Below are 26,092 nucleotides of genomic sequence, written 5' to 3'. Positions count from 1 at the left end.
CAAGATAAGATACAGATAAGGAAATCTTCTCATCCACTCCTCGTAAATTTTACAGTATGACATATCTGCACAGCAACAGGTCAGAACATGTACTAAAAGAAATTGATAAAGACAGCTCAGATTTTTCCCATGTATCAACTCATACTGATAGTATCTTTAACATTTAAGACCTAGTCACATTGGGCAAATGAAATAATAATTCCACATTAAGAGAGTAAATATACCCCTTTCCTTAACTGTGAAAGGTCCCCCTTATATGTGTTGCGGACCTAAGAAATAGGCCCAAATGGAGGATGGCCCAACTTGGAGTAGGCTGCAAACAGGGCAGCATGGCGGACCTGCCTCCTGTCCTAATAATCATATTGCTATAACTGGAAATGCTCAAAGTCCCAGCACCAATCAATCATGACAATGCTAGGACCATTTCATCCACAGATTAGTGTGGTGCGATGACAAGCACATAGGCCCAAATATATTATGCCTTAAATAAAGATAAAGTGGAGAGTGATAAAGAGTGATAAGTACCAGCCAACCAGCTCCTGTCGTTTTTCAAACCCAGGGGCAAATGTATGAAGCAGTGATAAGAGTGGAGAAGTGAGCCAGTGGAGAAGTTGCCCATGGCAACCAATCAGCTGCTCTGTATAATTTTATAGTATGCAAATTATAAATGTTACTTCGATGCTGATTGGTTGCCATGGGCAACTTCTCCACTGGCTCACTTCTCCACTCTTATCACTGCTTCATATATTTGCCTACCAGTCTGTAACATGGCAGTTAGGAAGCTGATTGGCTGGTACTTTATCACTCTCTCCTTTATCACTTTTTAAGTCTTAATACATTTGGGCCATAGGACTGTGTGTTCTGTTACAGTGGATTCTTCATAAAAAATGCATGAAACCTCAAGTAAAATATTAGTACATAAAAAGGAATCACTAATTCCTTTTACATCTGATCATGTCAGATCTCTCCTGCTCATCAAAGGTAATTGGCTAGAGTGCTGGCAACTTATTGAGTAAAGTAAATGGTAGGTTCCCAGGTAAGGACCATCACAAATGTATCAGTAATGAAAATAAGCAGAAATTACTAAAACAAATGCAACTTCCATTGCAGACACAAGAGTACAGCATAAGGATCCATAATCTGTATTGATCTGGTAATATCTTCTTGGAAATTTGTTGTGAGATACTAATTTCGTGATATACTTTTATGAGATACTAATTGAATGAAAGAAAAACACAAGCAAAATATTTTAATCAGAATATGCCCTTGAAAAGTAAACTAAGTACTGTAACTATATCCTTAATTTCAACTGTTTTATATGAGTGACTCCAGCAGCACAATTATTCTGTAGGGATGAAGAATATATCTAGTTTCCACCATCTCAATACCACCTAATATGGTTTTGTCCTTGGATGTTAAATACTATGTTTCCGCTTTTAGACACTGAATTACCAGGTGTTTAAAGGGAATAGTCTTGTGCGGTGTGTTTTTTTGCTATGCATACAGTTTCTGGTAGTAAGGCAGGAATACACACTGAAATCCTTCCTTCCATGATAAGTAAATATCCATAATAGATCAGAACAGTCAATGGTCACTGCTCTATTCTTTCTGGATCATTGTTATTGAAGTTTTGGTTCTCCAGAGGGAAACTTGCACTGGTCAAGACTTGTGCAGCAGGTACTGGGAAGTTCTGTAGTTGTCCCTCAATGTGGTTCCATGAAGTCATAGATTCATGTACAGTTATGGTGTGCTCTTCCATTTGCCGCTGGAGACTGTCCATTTCCTGCCTGGATATACCAATGTACAATGTTAGGCAAATCAACAATCTGGCGGGATACAACTATCCTTATTGTTAAATGTTCATAGTAAAAACAATGTGTCCACCTACAATAATATAAAACAACAATACAAATCAATAATATAAAATAGAGTTAAATCATTTATTCTCAAAAAAAAACCTTTGATAAAAAAAAAAAAATAGGGAATAAGGAAAAAAAACAAAAACAGAATACGCTAACCAATAGGAATTAGTAACTTCATTGCTCAAAACAGTTTATCTCATGTATATATTGAGCATTAAATAACCTGCAACAGAATAATATACCCAGGTTATAAATTGTCAAATTGTGTCCAGTGGTGAATCATGAAAACCAAGTATGTCACTGCAAGTAGTTCTGAACAGAATGTCTGTCTCTCTCGCTCCATTTAGAACAAGTTTCTAACAGGAAGTATAAACTCCAAGTTTTTAGGACACCGACAGTAACCTAGTATTTAGAAAAGTACTAATGGCTGGATGGCTGACTGGTTATATAATTCAGGCAATAGAAATTAACTAGCAAGAGTATAGGTGGGTTTCAAGTGTGTTTTCTGAAAATTGCCGCTTAAAAAAAAAAAAAAGAAAAACACGCCAGAATTCACAGAAACCCGCAACTCCGGCCAACTCGGACTTCATTAAATCCGGCTCTATGGGTCCATGTACTCTATGGACGTAAATAAAGTCCCAACAAACTAGCTCCTGTCATTTTTCAAACACAGCCTGTAACATGGCAGTTAAAAGCCGATTGGTTGGTACTTCATCCACTTTCTCTCTCTCCAAGACTTAGTGCATAGAACCGTATGTGATTGTGATTCCTAAATCTGGAGCGGTTTTAGGTGCGAGCATGCTGGGTAGGCGCCAGGGGAGCTGCCTGAGGGAGTGGCCGCAGTCACCCGGACCCCGTACCCCAGATGCAGCAGGCACCATGGGCTGCGTGGGTGCCCTCTGCAGCCAACACCACTGAGGGAGAAAGACGCTAGAGGTCCCACTTGACCTCTAGCGTCTGGAGGAGAGCAGGGAGACAGACGCTAAAGGTCAAGTGGGACCCCTAGCATCTGACTGTCTCCTTCAAAAGGTGTCGGCTGCATCAGGCGCACACGCAGACCACAGCGCCTGCTGCAGCCTGGGTGCTGGGGGTATGTAAACCCATGGCAACGAGCATGAACCCATGGCAACGAGCATGAACCCAGTGGCAACGAGCATAAGACCCCTGGCAACAAGTATAAAACCCCTGGCAACAAGCGTGGATCCCAGAGCAGGAATCCCCTGGCAACGAGCATGGAGCCAGGAGCCAAAAGGAAAACTTTCGCCCTGGGCACCACAAGGACTAGAACCTGCCCTGGCCTAAATAACAACCTTTCTAACCTCTTTAAAACCATAACTGCTGAAAAAAATAAGAATTTACTCACCGGTAATTCTATTTCTCGTAGTCCGTAGTGGATGCTAGGAACTCCGTAAGGACCATGGGGAATAGCGGGCTCCGAAGGAGACTGGGCACTCTAAGAAAGAATTAGGACTACCTGGTGTGCACTGGCTCCTCCCTCTATGCCCCTCCTCCAGACCTCAGTTAGGGAAACTGTGCCCGGAAGAGCTGACACAATAAGGAAGGGATTTGGAATCCCGGATAAGACTCATACCAGCCACACCAATCACACCGTACAACTCGTGATACTATATCCAGTTAACAGTATGAACAACAACTGAGCCTCACGAACAGATGGCTCATAACAATAACCCTTTAGTTAGGCAATAACTATATACAAGTATTGCAGACAATCCGCACTTGGGATGGGCGCCCAGCATCCACTACAGACTACGAGAAATAGAATTACCGGTGAGTAAATTCTTATTTTCTCTGACGTCCTAGTGGATGCTGGGAACTCCGTAAGGACCATGGGGATTATACCAAAGCTCCCAAACGGGCGGGAGAGTGCGGATGACTCTGCAGCACCGAATGAGCAAACTCAAGGTCCTCCTCAGCCAGGGTATCAAACTTGTAGAATTTTGCAAATGTGTTTGAACCCGACCAAGTAGCAGCTCTGCAAAGTTGTAAAGCCGAGACCCCTCGGGCAGCCGCCCAAGAAGAGCCCACTTTCCTCGTGGAATGGGCTTTTACAGATTTAGGATGCGGCAGTCCAGCCGCAGAATGTGCAAGTTGAATCGTGCTACAGATCCAGCGAGCAATAGTCTGCTTAGAAGCAGGAGCACCCAGCTTGTTGGGTGCATACAGGATAAATAGCGAGTCAGTTTTCCTGACTCCAGCCGTCCTGGAAACATATATTTTCAGGGCCCTGACTACGTCCAGTAACTTGGAATCCTCCAAGTCCCGAGTAGCCGCAGGCACCACAATAGGTTGGTTCACATGAAAAGCTGAAACCACCTTAGGAAGGAATTGGGAACGAGTCCTCAATTCCGCCCTATCCATATGAAAAATCAGATAAGGGCTTTTACAAGACAAAGCCGCCAATTCTGATACACGCCTGGCTGACGCCAAGGCCAACAGCATGACCACTTTCCACGTGAGGTATTTTAGCTCCACGGTTTTAAGTGGCTCAAACCAATGCGACTTTAGGAAATCCAACACCACGTTGAGATCCCACGGTGCCACTGGAGGCACAAAAGGGGGCTGAATATGCAGCACTCCTTTAACAAAAGTCTGAACTTCAGGAAGTGAAGCCAGTTCTTTTTGGAAGAAAATCGACAGAGCCGAGATCTGGACCTTAATGGAACCCAATTTTAGGCCCATAGTCACTCCTGACTGTAGGAAGTGCAGAAATCGACCGAGCTGAAATTCCTCCGTTGGGGCCTTCCTGGCCTCACACCAAGCAACATATTTTCGCCATATGCGGTGATAATGTCTTACGGTCACATCTTTCCTAGCTTTAATCAGCGTAGGAATGACTTCCTCCGGAATGCCCTTTTCTTTTAGGATCCGGTGTTCAACCGCCATGCCGTCAAACGCAGCCGCGGTAAGTCTTGGAACAGACAGGGCCCCAGCTGCAGCAGGTCCTGTCTGAGCGGCAGAGGCCATGGGTCCTCTGAGATCATTTCTTGAAGTTCTGGGTACCAAGCTCTTCTTGGCCAATCCGGAACCACAAGTATAGTTCTTACTCCTCTCCTTCTTATTATTCTCAGTACCTTGGGTATGAGAGGCAGAGGAGGGAACACATAAACCGACTGGTACACCCACGGTGTCACTAGAGCGTCCACAGCTATCGCCTGAGGGTCCCTTGACCTGGCGCAATATCTTTTTAGCTTTTTGTTGAGGCGGGACGCCATCATGTCCACCTGTGGCCTTTCCCAACGGTGTACAATCATTTGGAAGACTTCTGGATGAAGTCCCCACTCTCCCGGGTGGAGGTCGTGCCTGCTGAGGAAGTCTGCTTCCCAGTTGTCCACTCCCGGAATGAACACTGCTGACAGTGCTAACACATGATTTTCCGCCCATCGGAGAATCCTTGTGGCTTCTGCCATCGCCATCCTACTTCTTGTGCCGCCCTGACGGTTTACATGGGCGACCGCCGTGATGTTGTCTGACTGGATCAGCACCGGCTGGTGTTGAAGCAGGGGTCTTGCCTGACTTAGGGCATTGTAAATGGCCCTTAGTTCCAGAATATTTATGTGTAGGGAAGTCTCCTGACTCGACCATAGTCCTTGGAAGTTTCTTCCCTGTATGACTGCCCCTCAACCTCGAAGGCTGGCATCCGTGGTCACCGGGACCAAGTCCTGTATGCCGAATCTGCGGCCCTCTAGAAGATGAGCACTCTGCAGCCACCACAACAGCGACACCCTGGTCCTTGGAGACAGGGTTATCAGCCGATGCATCTGAAGATGCGATCCGGACCACTTGTCCAACAGATCCCACTGAAAGATCCTTGCATGGAACCTTCCGAATGGAATTGCTTCGTAAGAAGCAACTATCTTTCCCAGGACTCGCGTGCAGTGGTGCACAGACACCTGTTTTGGTTTTAGGAGGTCTCTGACTAGAGATGACAATTCCTTGGCCTTCTCCTCCGGGAGAAACACCTTTTTCTGTTCTGTGTCCAGAACCATCCCCAGGAACAGTAGACGCGTTGTAGGAACCAGCTGCGACTTTGGAATATTCAGGATCCAGCCGTGCTGTTGTAGCACTTCCCCAGCTAGTGCTACTCCGATCAACAACTGTTCCCTGGACCTCGCCTTTATAAGGAGATCGTCCAAGTACGGGATAATTATAACTCCCTTTTTTCGAAGGAGTATCATCATTTCGGCCATTACCTTGGTAAATACCCTCGGTGCCGTGGACAGACCAAACGGCAACGTCTGGAATTGGTAATGACAGTCCTGTACCACAAATCTGAGGTACTCCTGGTGAGGAGGGTAAATGGGACATGCAGGTAAGCATCCTTGATGTCCAGTGATACCATGTAATCCCCTTCGTCCAGGCTTGCAATAACCGCCCTGAGCGATTCCATTTTGAACTTGAACCTTCTTATATAAGTGTTCAAGGATTTCAAATTTAAAATGGGTCTCACCGAACCGTCCGGTTTCGGTACCACAAACATTGTGGAATAGTAACCCCGTCCCTGTTGAAGGAGGGGTACTTTGGTTATCACCTGCTGGGAGTACAGCTTGTGAATCGCCTCCAGCACCGCCTCCCTGTCTGGGGGAGTAGTTGGCAAGGCTGATTTGAGGAAACGGCGAGGGGGAGACGTCTCGAATTCCAGCTTGTACCCCTGAGATACCACTTGTAGAATCCAGGGATCCACCCGTGAGCGAACCCACTGGTCGCTGAAGTTCCGGAGACGGGCCCCCACCGCACCTGGCTCCACCTGTGGAGCCCCAGCGTCATGCGGTGGACTTAGAGGAAGCGGGAGAGGACTTTTGTTCCTGGGAACTTGCTGTTTGGTGCAGCTTTTTCCCCCTACCTCTGCCTCTGGGCAGAAAGGACGCGCCTTTAACCCGCTTGCCTTTCTGGGGCCGACAGGACTGTACCTGATAATACGGTGCTTTCTTTGGCTGTGAGGGAACATGGAGTAAAAATGTCGACTTCCCAGCCGTCGCTGTGGAAACGAGGTCCGAGAGACCATCCCCAAACAATTCCTCACCCTTGTAAGGCAAAACCTCCATGTGCCTTTTAGAATCCGCATCACCTGTCCACTGCCGAGTCCATAATACTCTCCTGGCAGAAATGGACATTGCATTTATTCTAGATGCCAGTTGGCAAATATCCCTCTGTGCATCTCTCATGTATAAGACTACGTCTTTAATATGCTCTACAGTTAGCAATATAGTGTCCCTGTCAAGGGTATCAATGTTATCAGACAGGGAATCTGACCACGCAGCTGCAGCACTGCACATCCATGCTGAAGCAATAGCCGGTCTCAGTATAATACCTGAGTGTGTATATACAGACTTCAGGATAGCCTCCTGCTTTCTATCCGCAGGCTCCTTTAGGGCGGCCGTATCCGGAGACTGTAGTGCCACCTTCTTTGACAAGCGTGTGAGCGCTTTATCCACCCTAGGGGATGTCTCCCAACGTATCCTATCCTCTGGCGGGAAAGGGTACGCCCTTAGTAACTTTTTGGAAATTACCAGTTTCTTATCGGGGGAAACCCACGCTTCATCACACACTTCATTTAACTCTTCAGAAGGGGGAAAAACCACAGGTTGCTTTTTCTCCCCAAACATAATACCCTTTTTTGTGGTACCAGGGTTAATGTCAGAAATGTGCAACACATTTTTCATTGCCGTAATCATGTAACGGATGGCCCTATTGGAATGTACACTAGTCTCATCGTCGTCGACACTGGAGTCAGTATCCGTGTCGACATCTGTGTCTGCCATCTGAGGTAGCGTGCGTTTTTGAGCCCCTGATGGCTTTTGAGACGCCTGGGCAGGCACGGACTGAGAAGCCGGCTGTCCCACATCTGCTATGTCATCAAACCTCTTATGTAAGGAGTTGACAGTGTCACGTAATTCCTTCCACATATCCATCCACTCAGGTGTCGACCCCGCAGGGGGTGACATCACATTTATCGGCACCTGCTCCGCCTCCACATAAGCCTCCTCATCAAACATGTCGACACAGCCGTACCGACACTCCGCACACACACAGGGAATGCTCTGACTGAGGACAGGACCCCACAAAGTCATATATATATATATATATATATATATATATATATATATATATATATATATATATATATATATATATAGTATTTGCACCTAAATTTAGTGCCCCCCTCTCTTTTTTACCCTATTGAGCCTGGAAACTGCAGGGGAGAGCCTGGGGAGCGTCCTTCCAGCGGAGCTGTGAGAGGAAATGGCGCCAGTGTGCTGAGGGAGATAGCCCCGCCCCCTTCACGGCGGACTTCTCCCGCTTCTTTTTTATGGATATATGGCAGGGGATTTTACACATATATAGTCTTAATGACTATATTATGTGTATTTTTTGCCAATGTAAGGTAATCTTATTGCAGCCCAGGGCGCCCCCCCCCCCAGCGACCGGAGTGTGAGGTGTGCATGGGGAGCAATGGCGCACAGCTGCAGTGCTGTGCGCTACCTTAATGAAGACCGGAGTCTTCAGCCGCCGATTTCCTGGACGTTCTTCTTGCTTCTGGCTCTGCAAGGGGGACGGCGGCGCGGCTCCGGGACCGGACGACCGAGGCTGGGCCTGTGTTCGATCCCTCTGGAGCTAATGGTGTCCAGTAGCCTAGAAGCCCAAGCTAGCTGCAAGCAGGTAGGTTCGCTTCTCTCCCCTAAGTCCCTCGTAGCAGTGAGTCTGTTGCCAGCAGATCTCACTGAAAATAAAAAACCTAAATATACTTTCTTTTCTAGAAGCTCAGGAGAGCCCCTAATGTGCATCCAGCTCGAGCCGGGCACAGATTCTAACTGATGTCTGGAGGAGGGGCATAGAGGGAGGAGCCAGTGCACACCAGGTAGTCCTAATTATTTCTTAGAGTGCCCAGTCTCCTTCGGAGCCCGCTATTCCCCATGGTCCTTACGGAGTTCCCAGCATCCACTAGGACGTCAGAGAAATGACATTAAGTATATTTTACAACATTAGGACATGAGTTGTGTTAAAGAAAACGGTTTCTTAATTATTGCTATAAAACAAAGTCTTATACAAAATCATTACTTCAGTTGGTGGAGACAGCTGTTTAGGTTTTTCAGAGGCTCTTTGCTGATAGCAGATGTAGGTTTTAGGAGCTCTTCCAGTAGTGAAGCTGGTACAGGACAGTCTGGTATCTTAACTGGCGTTACAGGATTGGAAGAAGTAACATCTCCTTTCAACTCTTTCCGCTGTAGAAAAATGTAGTATCAAACGAAAAATGAAATACAGGTAATGTTTACATATGTAAGGCAATCGAGCGGCGTCATGAGGAAGACAGATTTGTACATGCTTTGCTAATGAACATACACATGGGTACGTCAGACTTCTTAACCATTCCCTTCCTCTAAAACTGTGGATGTCCTTAACGATGATCAAAGAATCACGTTTTTCCAGAGATCCATGACTACAAAATGTTTAAACATCTGCAATTGGCCAGAGGCATCATTGCAGCTACTATTCTGTAAGAAAACCTGGAATACACACCAGTTGTAGGACATGGTGTAGGACCTGCTGCGAATTGATTTCTACAGTATAGTTTTTAATATTACGTGGAAACCAAACAAACACAAAGATAGTGGAAACATATCTGTATGGCATGTAATGGCAGCAATCCTTATTCTAGAATATTTTACAAAACCTATTTTAGAGTGCTGGCAGGATTATTCTTATTTTCATTTTTATTTTTCCAGTGAATCAGCACAAATTAAGTTACACGTGTGGCTTAAAAATGACTAGCTTGTAACGCTTATTATATCTTTATGAATGAAAGAAATAAGCGAGCATACAGTTCACATATGCCTCAAATTAGGAGAATGTCATACCTTTTTAGGTCGGTTTTGTCGAATATCTACTTTTAATTGCTGGTTCTGCTGTAGCAATGTCTTCATGCTGTTCTTTAGCTCAGTCACCTTTGCCTGCAGCATGAACTTATCCTTTTGGGTCATTGTGAGATCCTCACGGACAACTTCAAGTTCAGCCTTGAGATTCTTGGTCAGGGGAAAAAACATAGAACATGCTGTGGGCTGAACTTATTTTATGGACTATCTATTCACTTTGTGCCTAAACATAATAGAGAAAAACCCAACACATGCCTATATGCAGATACTGCAGTTGTTGGTTTGTTTTTAAATTCAAAATACAAACGTTGCTTCTATAAAATAAAAAAGTACAAACATAAAATGACCTTGCTACCAGTTGCTAGAGCAGTCCAATGACAGTGCATACCTGGAGCAGTATCTGAGCATTCTCCAATTCTCTATGGCTACGTTGCTCAGTCATGTCCAACTGTTGCTTCAACGACTGAATCTCATGCTCCTTCTGTTCCACCTCCCACTTCAGATCTTCCACCTGGAGATAAAACACTAGCTGGATTAAAAACACAATTGCATGCAATAATGCTACTGTATTGAAAATGGTCAAAACTAACAAATATCCAATAGGATATCTTCGTTTGCGACACAGATCTTGCAGTAACAAATATTTACAGATGTCAGATTAAAGCCCCATATACACTAGACGAGAAAGAGAAAGATCTCGCTCAGAAGGGCTGATCTGAGCAAGATCTTTTACAATCTTGTCCAGTGTGTACACTCAATGTTGTTAACTATGCGTGCTCCCGTGCATCATTAACGCCCCCCTCCCTCGTCTGAACATGTACACACGAGGGAGTTCCTCATTAAGAGATGCAGCATAGCCGTCGTTCCCCCCGCCGTTGCTCCCTTCCCCGCCGGCATCGGCAAGTGTGTGTGTGTGTGTGGGGAGGGGGGGGGGGGGTTGGAGGGGTTCGCCTAGTTTGTACTGGGCTTAAGGGGCCCATTTATCAAAAAAATATTTGCGACTATATTCCTGGAGCCGGGGTGGGGAACGTCCGGCCCGCACAGCCTTTATCCGGACAGACAGCCAGTGCTGCAGCCGCTGCTATGTGAGGGGAGGAGAACACAGAGCAGAGCCTATCCTGCCTCTCAATGTACTCAGTGATCTCCAGCAGCAGCGGCGGGGTGAATCTCATTGGTGTGTTAGCCAATCAGAGCTCGCGGACCAGCAGCCCCGGCTACTGATTGGCTAACGAACCAGCACCTAAATTAAGATATCTGCTGCCGGAGACCGGACTTTACAGAGCATTGAGGGACAAAAGAGGTGCTGCGCTCTCCTCCCCTCACATAACAGAGGCAGCACTGAGCAGCGGGGGGGGGGGGGTGGTTGGTGTTGGTGTCATTGTGGGGCAATGTGTACCTGGCACTGTGGGGCATATGTGTATCTGGCACCGTGGGCCAATGTGTATCTGGCACTGCACTCTACTGGGGGCATATGTGTATCTGGCACTGCACTATTGGGGGCGTATGTTTATCACACCATATTTTAATTGGCCACACCCACTTATTGGCGCGCACCGCAGTACCAGTAAGGGGCATAACTACTGGGGGAATATCTGCTGTGGGCAGGCTAATTTTTAAGTTGATAATTTTTGTATGGCCCCCGAAGGATTTTATAAATATCCAAATGGCCCTTGGTAGAAAAAAGGTTCCCCACCCCTGCCCTAGAGGCTTAGCCTCAAATAATTAATATCACCTGAATGTATGTAGGAAGGACCACAGCAGGTATCCAAGATATCTGCTGCGGTCCTTCCTACATACATTCCCACCAGCAACCGCATCCCCCTAAGGTTTCTATATGGTATGCAATGCTACCAGACTTATCAATTTCTGGAAGGAGAAGCAGTCAGATGGTTGACCCCCCGCAGCTACTGCCATCTGAAGATGGCAGAAGCCTTCTGTGGCCTATCGGCTACACACCGCATGTGCAGCTAGTTCCCCCAGAACCCTCCCTGGAAATGGCTGCTGTGCATGTGTGGTTAGTGGGAGCGTGCATGAGAAGAAGTTCCACTTCCACTCTGAGCGGGTGCTCGAATACATTGGCGCTAATATCGTGCCCAGATTCCATTGAATATGCAACTGATAAATGGGTCCCAAGCTGTGAATTGTGGTTTTGTGGAACTTTGTTTAACAAGGTATGCATTAGTCTATTCTGCAGATTTAAGTAGGTACTCTCTACAGTCAATGTTTTGAAACGAAGTGCTGTAGAATGAGTCACTAGTAGGTGAATCAATTTTCTTTGATAGATGTGAGGCATTGGAGGCACCCAACAACTAAATAATTCTCTTTCCACAATACATAATTCAGTCTCACATATCAATAGACAGACCACAAAAATAAGTTGTACTCTTTGCATGTAACACCATCTGAAGTCATCAAACTAGATAACAGCCTAGTGACCAATTTTATAGTTAAAGGGAGGGAGAAGGAATTTAAGAAGGGGATGGATAACCGTGAGAAGAGAAAGAAAGTCAGACAAAGGTAGAAGAGAAAACAGAATAGAAATCCTCATGGTTTTAAACCAATCCAAAGGATGAGGAATCTCATTCTAAGTCAAATGGAAAAGGAGAATTTTGTGATACGAGACAGGGTCCCCAAAGTTTATCAAAGGATTTAGATGAATTCTTAATACTGGTCATGTATTCCATAAGCTGCATATACCAAATTTGAGATATAACTGAAGATAACGAAGGAGGAGCCAGTTGTTTCCAATCAGCGGCTATCTGACAAGCAGTAGCAGAAACTATGTGGTGTATTCATTTGTTTTGGTGCTTGGTAGCTGTTGGGAGACTCAAGGGGAGAAGAAAGAACTAATGGCGCACACACACGGTACGATGGACGATATTGACTATATTGTGTCTGGAGGCATGAACCTCCTATATAGTCAATATCGACCCTGCCTGCACACACTATTTTTCCTTGGGATGACGATCCTGCGGGACCGCGCATTGGCATCACAAGGTGTTTACACACGGTGCGATATGCACCATGTTTTTTTTACAGATATGGACTGTATAGTCCATAGCGGTAGAAATATTGCACTGTGTGTAGTCCCCTTTAGGCTCACATGGGAATTTGGAGAACCTGAGATAAGAAATTACTAACTTCCCACCAAAGATTTGAGATTCTTGAGCGTGACCACCAAATATGGAGTTAAGTACCTTCAGAGGTGCAGCCTCGCCAATATCTGTTCTAGGTATTTGAAACATTTTACTAAGACCGGAGGATGGAACATAATACCATATGTACAGTAACTTGTAAATGTTTTCTTTAATCTTTACACAAATCGAGCTGGATGCAGTTTTTTTTTACCAGATATCTGACCAATTTTCCATATCTAATGCGCCACCCAAGTCAGTCTCTCAAGCAAGTTCCCAGACACCCATGAATATAGAGATGAGACGAAGCCTATGGCCCATGGCATAAAGATTCAAAAGTTGTAGGGGTCTATGAGAGAGGCACTGTTTTTCCTTAGAGTGAAAATGTCTAAACTGAAGGAATATATAAAAATTCCTTGAGGGTATGGCCATCTTAGATTGGAGTTCCAAAAATGAAGGAAAGTCACCATCCTGAACGAGGTAATTTAAAAAAGCGATTCCACCCTCCATCCAGTAATTAAGTGAATTTCTGGACATACCTTTGGGAAAGTCAGGATTATGGAATATATTTCTGATTAGCACTGTCCCATACACTCAGTGAATGAGTTATAATTGGATGGGAATAATTTGATCTAGGATGTTGTGACCTGGGGAGTCAGAGGAGGGACAAGAGAGTAGACAGCCCCAGACTATTTGCCTCAATTTCTGCCTGTTCCTAATGTTTTTGTATAATGTTTTTGTATATACACATCTATATTATTTTTGACAAGAGAAAGATTCCTGCACCAAGATTGCTCAATGTGCCTATGATATTCAGGGAGTCAGTAATTTCAGTTTACATGGAGAATATTTCCATATCTAGAACAAATTTTAATTGGTGCTACCCACTGATTCAACTATATGTACAAGTCAGAAAGAGAGAAAAAAGGGAATCAGTTGGGAAATGGGTGGACCCAATCCCTTCCACAAAATAATGTTAACATTATGCATTATTAAATTAACTTAAAAAAAAAAAAAAAACTATCAATGCCCATATATAAATATGTATGTATGTATGTATGTATGTATGTATGTATGTATGTATGTATGTATGTATATATATATAAATAAAGTGATGAGCGGGTTCGGATCCTCGGGATCCGAACCCGCCCGAACTTCACCTTTTCTTACACGGGTCCGAGCGACTCGGATCCTCCCGCCTTGCTCGGTTAACCCGAGCGCGCCCGAACGTCATCATCCCGCTGTCGGATTCTCGCGAGATTCGGATTCTATATAAGGAGCCGCGCGTCGCCGCCATTTTCACACGTGCATTGAGATTGATAGGGAGAGGACGTGGCTGGCGTCCTCTCCGTTATATTAGAAAAGAAAAGAGTAAACTGAGTGACTTAGTTATTATAATTGTGGGGAGGATTGGGGACGGGGAGCAGCTGTTAGGGAGTACAGTGCAGGGTTTACCACCAGTGAGTTTAATCCTTTGTTTCTCTACATGAAAAAAACGCTCGACCATATCTGTGCTCAGTGTGCTGCACTGCTGCATGATATATCTGTGCTGAGTGCACTGCTCAATCTGCCTAATTGTGGGGACTGGGGAGCAGTTATAGCAGGAGTACAGTGCACAGTTTTGCTGACAGTGACCACCAGTCCAGTATACGTTTGTCTGCCTGAAAAACACTCCTGTGGTGTTTTTTTTCCCCTTCATACTAGTTTAGCAGTCTGCTGACAGTGTCCACCAGGTCCGTTATATACAGTATATTATTATATATATATAAGCAGTACGGTAGGCCACGGCTGTACCTACCTCTGTGTCGTCAGTGCACTCGTCGTCCATAAGTAATATAATACTATACTATCCATCCATCTACATTGTATACCTGTGGTGGCTTTTAGTTGTGCGCAAAATATGGAGAACAAAAATGTGGAGGTTAAAAAAATAGGGAAAGATCAAGATCCACTTCCACCTCGTGCTGAAGCTGCTGCCACTAGTCATGGCCGAGATGATGAAATGCCATCAACGTCGTCTGCCAAGGCCGATGCCCAATGTCATAGTACAGAGCATGTAAAATCCAAAACACAAAAGATCAGTAAAAAAATGACCCAAAAATCAAAATTAAAAGCGTCTGAGGAGAAGCGTAAACTTGCCAATATGCCATTTACGACACGGAGTGGCAAGGAACGGCTGAGGCCCTGGCCTATGTTCATGGCTAGTGGTTCAGCTTCACATGAGGATGGAAGCACTCATCCTCTCGCTAGAAAAAAGAAAAGATTTGCGGCAAAAGCACAGCAAAGAACTGTGCGTTCTTCGAAATCCCAAATCCCAAAGGAGAGTCCAATTCTGTCGGTTGCGATGCCTGACCTTCCCAACACTGGATGGGAAGAGCTTGCGCCTTTCACCATTTGCACGCCCCCTGCAAGTGCTGGAAGGAGCACCCGCAGTCCAGTTCCGGATAGTGAAATTGAAGATGTCAGTGTTGAAGTACACCAGGATGAGGATATGGGTGTTGCTGGCGCTGGGGAGGAAATTGACAAGGAGGATTCTGATGGTGAGGTGGTTTGTTTAAGTCAGGCACCCGGGGAGACACCTGTTGTCCGTGGGAGGAATATGGCCATTGACATGCCTGGTCAAAATACAAAAAAAATCAGCTCTTCAGTGTGGAATTATTTCAACAGAAATGCGGACAACTGGTGTCAAGCCGTGTGGTGCCTTTGTCAAGCTGTAATAAGTAGGGGTAAGGACGTTAACCACCTCGGAACATCCTCCCTTATACATCACCTGCAGCGCATTCATAATAAGTCAGTGACAAGTTCAAAAACTTTGGGCGACAGCGGAAGCAGTCCACTGACCAGTAAATCCCTTCCTCTTGTAACCAAGCTCGCGCAAACCACACCACCAACTCCCTCAGTGTCAATTTCCTCCTTACCCAGGAAAGCCAATAGTCCTGCAGGCCATGTCACTGGCAAGTCTGACGAGTCCTCTCCTGCCTGGGATTCCTCCGATGCATCCTTGAGTGTAACGCCTACTGCTGCTGGCGCTGCTGTTGTTGCTGCTGGGAGTCGATCGGCATCCCAGAGGGGAAGTCGGAAGACCACTTGTACTACTTCCAGTAAGCAATTGACTGTCCAACAGTCCTTTGCGAGGAAGATGAAATATCACAGCAGTCATCCTGTTGCAAAGCGGATAACTGAGGCCTTGACAACTATGTTGGTATTAGACGTGCGTCCAGTATCCGCCGTTAGTTCACAGGGAACTAGACAATTGCTTGAGGTAGTGTGCCCCCGTTACCAAATACCATCTAGGTTCCACTTCTCTAGGCAGGCGATACCAAGAATGTACACGGACGTCAGAAAAAGACTCACCAGTGTCCTAAAAAATGCAGTTGTACCCAATGTCCACTTAATCACGGACATGTGGACAAGTGGAGCAGGGCAGACTCAGGACTACATGACTGTGACAGCCCACTGGGTAGATGTATTGCCTCCCGCTGCAAGAACAGCAGCGACGGCACCAGTAGCAGCATCTCGCAAACGCCAACTCGTTCCTAGGCAGGCTACGCTTTGTATCACCGCTTTTCAGAATACGCACACAGCTGAAAACCTCTTACGGCAACTGAGGAAGATCATCGCAGAATGGCTTACCCCAATTGGACTCTCCTGGGGATTTGTGGCATCGGACAACGCCAGCAATATTGTGCGTGCATTACATCTGGGCAAATTCCAGCACGTCCCATGTTTTGCACATACCTTGAATTTGGTGGTGCAGAATTATTTAAAAAACGACAGGGGCGTGCAAGAGATGCTGTCGGTGGCCAGAAGAATTGCGGGCCACTTTCGGCGTACAGGCACCGCGTACAGAAGACTGGAGCACCACCAAAAACACCTGAACCTGCCCTGCCATCATCTGAAGCAAGAGGTGGTAACGAGGTGGAATTCAACCCTCTATATGCTTCAGAGGATGGAGGAGCAGCAAAAGGCCATTCAAGCCTATACATCTGGCCACGATATAGGCAAAGGAGGTGGAATGCACCTGTCTCAAGCGCAGTGGAGAATGATTTCAATGTTGTGCAAGGTTCTGCAACCTTTTGAACTTGCCACACGTGAAGTCAGTTCAGACACTGCCAGCCTGAGTCAGGTCATTCCCCTCATCAGGCTTTTGCAGAAGAAGCTGGAGGCATTGAAGGAGGAGCTAAAACAGAGCGATTCCGCTAGGCATGTGGGACTTGTGGATGGAGCCCTTCATTCGCTTAACCAGGATTCACGGGTGGTCAATCTGTTGAAATCAGAGCACTACATTTTGGCCACCGTGCTCGATCCTAGATTTAAAACCTACGTTGGATCTCTCTTTCCGGCAGACACAAGTCTGCAGAGGTTTAAAGAACTGCTGGTGAGAAAATTGTCAAGTCAAGCGGAATGCGACCCGTCAACATCTCCTCCTTCACATTCTCCCGCAACTGGGGGTGCAAGGAAAAGGCTACGAATTACGAGCCCACCCGCTGGCGGTGATGCAGGGCAGTCTGGAGCGACTGCTGATGCTGACATCTGGTCCGGACTGAAGGACCTGCCAACGATTACTGACATGTCGTCTACTGTCACTGCATATGATTCTCTCACCATTGAAAGAATGGTGGAGGATTATATGAGTGACCGCATCCAAGTAGGCACGTCAGACAGTCCGTACGTATACTGGCAGGAAAAAGAGGCAATTTGGAGGCCCTTGCACAAACTGGCTTTATTCTACCTAAGTTGCCCTCCCTCCAGTGTGTACTCCGAAAGAGTGTTTAGTGCCGCCGCTCACCTTGTCAGCAATCGGCGTACGAGGTTACTTCCAGAAAATGTGGAGAAGATGATGTTCATTAAAATGAATTATAATCAATTCCTCCATGGAGACATTCACCAGCAGCAATTGCCTCCAGAAAGTACACGGGGACCTGAGATGGTGGATTCCAGTGGGGACGAATTAATAATCTGTGAGGAGGGGGATGTACACAGTGAAAGGGGTGATGAATCGGACGATGATGATGAGGTGGACATCTTGCCTCTGTAGAGCCAGTTTGTGCAAGGAGAGATTGATTGCTTCTTTTTTGGTGGGGGCCCAAACCAACCAGTCATTTCAGTCACAGTCGTGTGGCAGACCCTGTCGCTGAAATGATGGGTTCGTTAAAGTGTGCATGTCCTGTTTTTACAACATAAGGGTTTTTGGGAGGGCCCAAGGACAATTCCATCTTGCACCTCTTTTTTCTTTCATTTTTCTTTGCGTCATGTGCTGTTTGGGGAGTATTTTTTGGAAGGGCCATCCTGCCTGACACTGCAGTGCCACTCCTAGATGGGCCAGGTGTTTGTGTCGGCCACTAGGGTCGCTTAGCTTAGTCGTCACACAGCTACCTCATTGCGCCTCTTTTTTTCTTTGCGTCATGTGCTGTTTGGGGAGTATTTTTTGGAAGGGCCATCCTGCCTGACACTGCAGTGCCACTCCTAGATGGGCCAGGTGTTTGTGTCGGCCACTAGGGTCGCTTAGCTTAGTCGTGACACAGCTACCTCATTGCGCCTCTTTTTTTTCTTTGCGTCATGTGCTGTTTGGGGAGTATTTTTTGGAAGGGCCATCCTGCCTGACACTGCAGTGCCACTCCTAGATGGGCCAGGTGTTTGTGTCGGCCACTAGGGTCGCTTAGCTTAGTCGTGACACAGCTACCTCATTGCGCCTCTTTTTTTCTTTGCGTCATGTGCTGTTTGGGGAGTATTTTTTGGAAGGGCCATCCTGCCTGACACTGCAGTGCCACTCCTAGATGGGCCAGGTGTTTGTGTCGGCCACTAGGGTCGCTTAGCTTAGTCGTCACACAGCTACCTCATTGCGCCTCTTTTTTTCTTTGCGTCATGTGCTGTTTGGGGAGTATTTTTTGGAAGGGCCATCCTGCCTGACACTGCAGTGCCACTCCTAGATGGGCCAGGTGTTTGTGTCGGCCACTAGGGTCGCTTAGCTTAGTCGTCACACAGCTACCTCATTGCGCCTCTTTTTTTCTTTGCGTCATGTGCTGTTTGGGGAGTATTTTTTTGAAGGGCCATCCTGCGTGACACTGCAGTGCCACTCCTAGATGGGCTAGGTGTTTGTGTCGGCCACTTGTGTCGCTTAGCTTAGCCATCCAGCGACCTCGGTGCAAATTTTAGGACTAAAAATAATATTGTGAGGTGTGAGGTGTTCAGAATAGACTGGAAATGAGTGTAAATTATGGTTATTGAGGTTAATAATACTATGGGATCAAAATGACCCCCATATTCTATGATTTAAGCTGTTTTTTAGGGTTTTTTGAAAAAAACACCCGAATCCAAAACACAACCGAATCAGACAAAAAAAATTCGGTGAGGTTTTGCCAAAACGCGTTCGAACCCAAAACACGGCCGCGGAACCGAACCCAAAACCCGAAAAATTTCCGGTGCACATCACTAATATATATACACGTACACACACACACACACACACATTAATAATATATATATTTTAAAGTGCTGTTATTGCTATTTCATAAGCATTGATATAAAATTGCCCTATATTAGAGCTACAGTGCCTTTGCTCAAGTATTCACCACCCTTTGCATTTGTCATGTTTTGTTGCCTCACAACCTGGAATTAAAATGGATTGTCTGAAGGTTTGCATAATTTCATTCACAGAACATGGCTACGACTTTGAAGATTTTTTCTTCTATTTTTATTGTGAACAACAAATAGGACAAAATAACAGAAAACTTCAGCGTGCATAACTATTCACCCCCCTAAAGTCAGTACTTTGTAGAGCCACCTTTTGCGGCAATTACAGCTGCAAATCGCTTTGGATAAGTCTCTATGAACTTGCCACTGGGATTTTTGCCCATTTCTCAAGGCAAAACTGCTCCAGCTCATTCATGTTGGATGGTTTCCGCTTGTGAACAGCAATCTTCAAGTCTGACCACAGATTCTCAATTTGATTGAAATCTTGGCTTTGACTAGGCCATTCCAACACATTGAAATGTTTCGCCTTAAACCACTCGAGTGTTGCTTTAGCAGTATGCTACGGGTCATTGTCCTGCTGGAAGGTGAACCTCCATCCCAGTCTCAAATCACAGGCAGACTGAAACAGGTTTTGCTCAAGAATATCCCTGTATTTAGCACCATCCATCTTTCCCTCGACTCGAAACAGTTTACCAGTCCCTGCTGCTGAAAAACATCCCACAGCACGATGCTGCCACCACCATGTTTCACTGTGGGGATGGTGTTCTTGGGGTGATGGGATGTGTTGGGTTTGCGCCAGACAAAGCGTTTTCCTTGGTGGCCGAAAAGTTAAATTTTAGTCTCATCTGACCAGAGCACCTTCCTCCATACATTTGGAGAGTCGTCCACATGCCTTTTGGCAAACTCAAAACATGCCTTCTTATTTTTAACCCTAAGTTATGGCTTTTTTCTGGGCACTCTTCCATATAGCCCAGCTCTATGGAGTGTACAGCTTATTGTGGTCACATGCGCAGTCATGTGGTCACATACACCAGTCTCTGCTGTGGAACGCTGCAGCTCCTTCATGTATACCTTTGGTCTCTGTGCTGCCTCTCTGATTATTGCCCTCCTTGCCCAGTCTGTGAGTTTTGGTGGCCGGCCCTCTCTTGGCAGGTTTGTTGTGGTACCATGTTGTGTCCGTTTGAAGATGATGGATTTGATGGTGCTCCAGGGGATCATCACAGATTGGAATATATATATTTTTTTAACCCATCCCTGACTTGTACTTCTCAACAACTTTGTCCCTGACTTGTTTGGAGAGCTCATTGGTTTTCATGGTGTGATGCCTCTTGCTTAGTTGTGTTGCAGCCTCTGGGGCCTTTCAGTAAAGGTGTGTTTACACTGACAGATCATGTGACACTTAGATTGCAAACAGGTGGACTTCATTTCACTAATTATGTGACTTCCGAAGGTAATTGGTTGCACCAGAACGTTTGAGGGGCTTCATAACAAAGGGGGTGAATACATATGCACATGCCAATTTTCAAATTTTTTTTTTACTTATAAAAATAATTTAGATACATTTTTCTCATTTCAGTTCACCAACTATTTTGTGCAGAACCATCACATAAAATTCAGATAAAAAAAAAGAATCATTACAGGTTGTAATGTAAAAAATTAGGTAAAAAGCCAAGGGGGGTGAATACCTTAACAAGGCACTGTATACCGAGCAAAATATTACAGAGATAATAGAAATAGAATACTGTGATAAAAAATAAAAAAAAAATACATTTACATCCACATGACTTCCGATCACAGCACTAGTAAAAGCTTTTTTATAAAAGGATTGTGCTTCCGCCTTAGTTGTTCTCTTAATAAAATATATAATTTAATATGTAATCCCTCAAAAAGTTCATATATCCTCCCAGAAAATGCTATTTTTAATGGGGTTTCTGATTCTCACAAATTATAGTCAGTATAGACCTGTTATGTGACATTAACCATATATTCATACATAGATTATTATAGACCTATTGATATTTCATTGTTGTCTTGTTAATGACAAAATAGGATTTTAAATTACATACCGGTAAACCTTTTCTTGTAGTTCGTAGAGGATACTGGGGTTCCATTTAGTACCATGGGTATAGACGGGTCCACTAGGAGCCATGGGCACGTTAAGAATTTGATAGTGTGGGCTGGCTCCTCCCTCTATGCCCCTCCTACCAGACTCAGTCTAGGAAACGGTGCCCGAGGAGACGGACATACTTTGAGAGAAGGATAGATAAAGATAGTGGTGAGATTCCGAACCAGCACACACACAGAGGAAAGCTATGCTAACCCAACTTTAAACAGGAACAGCAACAGCTGAACCAACAATACTTAACCAAGTAACAGTGCAGGAAGAACGAAGCATCGGGCGGGCGCCCAGTATCCTCTACGGACTATGAGAAAAGGATTTACCGGTAGGTAATTAAAATCCTATTTTCTCTTACGTCCTAGAGGATACTGGGGTTCCATTTAGTACAATGGGGTTGTACCAAAGCTCCCAAACCGGTTGGGAGAGTGTTGAGGTTCCTGCAGAACTGATTTACCAAACTGAAGGTCCTCAGTGGCCAAAGTATCGAACTTGTAGAACTTGGCAAACATGTTCGAACCAGACCAAGTAGCCGCTCAGCAGAGCTGTAAAGCCGAAACATCCCGGGCAGCCACCCAGGAAGAACCCACCGACCTAGCAGAGTGGGCCTGTACAGATTTTGGAACCGGCAAACCTGCCGTGGAATAAGCATGCTGGATAGTGAGCCTGATCCAGCGTGCAATTGTCTGCTTTGAAGCAGGACACCCAATTTTATTGGGATCATATAGAAGGAACAGCGAGTCGGATTTCCTGTGACGAGCTGTCCTCTTTACGTGTACTTTCAAAGCCCTCACAACATTCAAAGACTTTGAAGTAGCGGAAGTGTCAGTGATAACCGGAACCAAATAAATTGGTTAATGTGAAACGCAGACACCACTTTCGGGAGAAATTGCTGACGAGTTCTGAGTTCAGCACTGTCCTCATGGAAAATGAAATAGGGGCTCTTGTGAGACAAAGCCCCCAGCTCAGACACACGTCTTGCTGAAGCCAAGGCCAACAGCGTGACGGTTTTCCACGTAAGATATTTTACGTCCACCTCCTGTAATGGTTCAAACCAGTCCGATTGGAGGAACTGCAGCACCAAATTGAGATTCCAAGGTGCTGTGGGAGGCACAAAGGGAGGTTGTATGCGCAGAACACCTTTCAAAAACGTCTGGACCTCACGGAAAGAAGCCAATTGTTTTTGAAAGAAAACGGACAAGGCCGAAATCTGGACTTTTACGGAGCCCAGACGTAGGCCCACATCCACACCTGCCTGCAGAAAAAGCAGGAAACGTCCCAGCTGAAATTCCACTACAGAATAAGTTCTGCTCTCATACCAAGAGACGTATTTCTTCCAAATACGGTGGTAATGTTTAGACGTTACCCCCTTCCTGGCTTGGATCATAGTCGGGATAACTTTATTAGGGATCCCTCGTCTGGCTAGAATCAGCCGTTCAACGACCAAGCCGTCAAACGTAGCCGCGGTAAGTCCTGATAGACGAACGGGCCCTGTTGCAAAAAAACCTTGTGAAGAGGTAGAGGCCACGGATCCTCGAATAGCATCTCTAGAAGGTCCGCATACTAGGCCCTTCTTGGCCAGTCCGGAGCAATGAGGATTGCTTGAACCTTTTTCCTTTTTATTCTTTCGAGAATTCTTGGGATTAGAGGAAGTGGAGGAAACACGTACACCATCTGATAGACACATGGAGTCGTCAGAACGTCTACCGCCACTGCCTGTGGGTCTCTCGACCTGGAACAATACCGCTTGAGCTTCTTGTTGAGACAAGAGGCCATCATGTCGATTTTTGGATATCTCCACTGACGTGTCAAGCACCTGAAAACTTCTGGGTGAAGGTCCCACTCACCAGGGTGCAGGTCGTGTCTGCTGAGGAAGTCTGCTTCCCAGTTGTCTACTCCCGGAATGAAGACCACCGACAACGCCACAGCGTTTTTTTCTGCCCAGAGGAGAATTCTTGACACCTCTGCTTTTCGTTCCGCCTTGTCGGTTTATGTACGTCACTGCCGTTACATTGTCCGACTGGACTTGAATGGCCCGATCCTGATGAAGATAAGAGGCCTGCAGAAGGACGTTGTATATGGCCCTGAGTTCCAGAATGTTGATTGGAAGGACAACTTCCTGAATTGACCATCTTCCTTGAAACTGCACCCCTTGGGTGACTGCTCCCCAACCTCGGAGGTTTGCGTCTGTGGTTAACAGGATCCATTCCTGAATTCCGAACCTCCGACCCTCTACGTAGTGAGAGGTCTGTAGACACCACAGAAGGGAGATCCTGGCTTTTGGCGACAGACGAATCCTCTGGTGCATGTGAAGATGCAATCCGGACCATTTGTCCAACAGATTGATTTGGAAGGGTCTTGCACGAAACCTTCCGCATTCAAGCACCTCGTAAGAGGCCACCATTTTTCCCAGAAGGCGAATGCATAGATGCACAGATATCCGGGTTGGCTTCTGGACATCCCGAACCAGCGACTGGATTACAAATGCCTTTTCCAACGGAAGGAACACTTTCTGCGACTCCGTGTCCAGTATCATTCCCAGGAATGGGAGACTCCGTGTTGGCTCTAGGTGAGATTTAGGAAAGTTCAGAATCTACCCGTGATCCTGGAGAAGTTTGGTTGAGAGGCCAATGCTGTCCAGCAACCTCTCCCTGGACGGCGCCTTTATCAGAAGATCGTCCAGGTACGGAATTATGTTCACTCCCTGCTTGTGGAGTATAAACATAATCTCTGCCATCACCTTGGTGAACACCCTCGGTGCCGTGGAGAGACCAAATGGCAGGGCCTGGAACTGGTAGTGACAGTCCTGTAGTGCAGGCATGTCCAAACTGCGGTCCTCCAGCTGTTGAGAAATTACACATCCCAGCATGCCCTGACACAGATTTAGCATTCTCTGACAGCAAAGCTGTGTCAGGGCATGCTGGGATGTGTAGTTTCTCAACAGCTGGAGGGCCGCAGTTTGGACATGCCTGCTGTAGTGCAAACCGTAGATAAGCCTGGTGAGGTGGCCAGATCCTAATGTGAAGGTCGCATCCTTGATATCCAGGGACACAAGGAATTCCCCTACCGCCAGACCTGAGATCACCGCATCACTATCTTGAACTTGAACACTTAAGAACGGGTTCAAGGACTTGAGGTTCAGAATTGGTCTTATCGAACCTTCCGGTTTCGGTACCACAAACAAGTTGGAGTAGTACCCCTTGTTGTGTAGATGAGGTGGAACTGGAACAAGAACTTGAGTCTGTACCAGTTTTTGGATGGCCTGCTGTAAAGTTATACTTGCACCTTGTGAAGCTGGTAAGCCCGATTTGAAGAATCTGTGAGGTGGGAGCTCTTGGAACTCCATTTTGTAGCCCTGGGAAAAAAGATCTATTACCCAGGGATCCCAGCACGAACTTGACCAGATGTGACTGAAGAATTGTAGTCAGGCTCCCACCTGACAGACCTCCAAGCCTCACGGTCCACCGTCATGCTGAAGGCTTTGAGGAACCAGAGCCTGAGCTCTGTTCCTGAACACCTGCAGTTGCTGGTTTGCGTGGTTTACCTCTTGCGCCTCTGAAGCCCGTAGAAGCACCTCTGAATTTTCCCTTAAACTTGGCTGTCCGAAAGGACTGTAAATTTGAAGCTGAATAAGCTTTCCAGACTGGGGGAGCTGCGGAAGGAATATACGTAGACTTACCCGCAGTAGCTTTGGAGATCCATTTGTCTAGTTCGTCTCCAAACAAGGCCTCTCCTGTGAATGGTAGGAGTTCCACGCCTTTCCTGGAGTCCGCATCAGCAGTCCACTGGCGTAGCCACAAGCCCCTGCGTGCTGACACAGCCATAGTGGTGGTGCGTGCATTAAGCAAACCAATCTCTTTTATGGCTTCCACCATAAAGTCGCAGAGTCCTGTATATGCTGCAGGAGTAAAACAACATCCACCCAAGACAAGGAATCTAAACCCTCAATTAGGTTACCTGACCATTTAGCAATGGCTTTTGTGATCCACGCACATGCAATAGTGAGTCTTTGGGCCACCCCAGCAGCAGTGTACAATGATTTGAGTGTAGTCTCAATTTTTTACGATCAGCCGTATCTTTCAGGGAGGCTGCACCAGGGACAGGCAATACAATTTTACGTGAAACCCTAGAGACTGATGCGTCCACTATCGGTGGATTTTCCCATTTTTTCCTATCCGCCAGAGGAAAAGGAAAAGATGAGAGCAACCTTTTAGGGATTTGAAATTTCTTATCAGGATTAACCCACGGTTCTTCAAACAGAGTATTCAATTCCTTTGACACAGGAAAAGTGACTGAGAACTTCTTTTTTACATTAAAATAAGATTCCTCACACTCCTCTGACACTTTATCAGGAATTTGCAGAATATCTCTGATAGCATCTATAAGAGGCTCTATTCCCTGTGACAGAGTAGCATCCCCCCCTCCAAATCCACCTCACCCTCCTCCATGTCTGACCCGTCAGACTGCAGGATATGGGCCAGAGATCACTTTTGCGGACAAATGGGAGGGGATTGAAATGCTGGTTTGGAGACTGAGTCTCTAATCAGAAACTCATCCACAGTCTGTCTTAAGTATTGTGTCTCTTTCTCATTGCGGGATAGCTTTGTAGAAATATAT

At 45.9% G+C, this 26,092-nt stretch overlaps 1 protein-coding gene across 3 annotated transcripts in view; it reads right to left on the bottom strand.

The window, feature by feature from the left end:
• Positions 1-1,234: 1,234 nt before the first annotated feature.
• GOLGA3 (golgin A3) overlaps positions 1,235-26,092 on the bottom strand; it is a 212,659-nt gene continuing 187,801 nt past the window's right edge. For all 3 annotated transcript variants that reach the window (XM_063964700.1, XM_063964702.1, XM_063964703.1), the window contains exons 21-24: positions 10,140-10,262; positions 9,737-9,901; positions 8,940-9,103; positions 1,235-1,787 (exon numbers count right to left, since the gene is read on the bottom strand). In XM_063964700.1, the coding sequence (XP_063820770.1) occupies positions 1,592-1,787; positions 8,940-9,103; positions 9,737-9,901; positions 10,140-10,262 (648 nt within the window). In that variant the 3' untranslated portion in view covers positions 1,235-1,591. The remainder of the gene's footprint in view (positions 1,788-8,939; positions 9,104-9,736; positions 9,902-10,139; positions 10,263-26,092) is intronic.

The sequence above is a fragment of the Pseudophryne corroboree genome, chromosome 1 (assembly GCF_028390025.1).
Source record: "Pseudophryne corroboree isolate aPseCor3 chromosome 1, aPseCor3.hap2, whole genome shotgun sequence".
In the NCBI taxonomy this organism is placed as follows: Eukaryota; Metazoa; Chordata; class Amphibia; order Anura; family Myobatrachidae; genus Pseudophryne; species Pseudophryne corroboree.
This window is presented reverse-complemented; position numbering and strand designations above follow the sequence as displayed.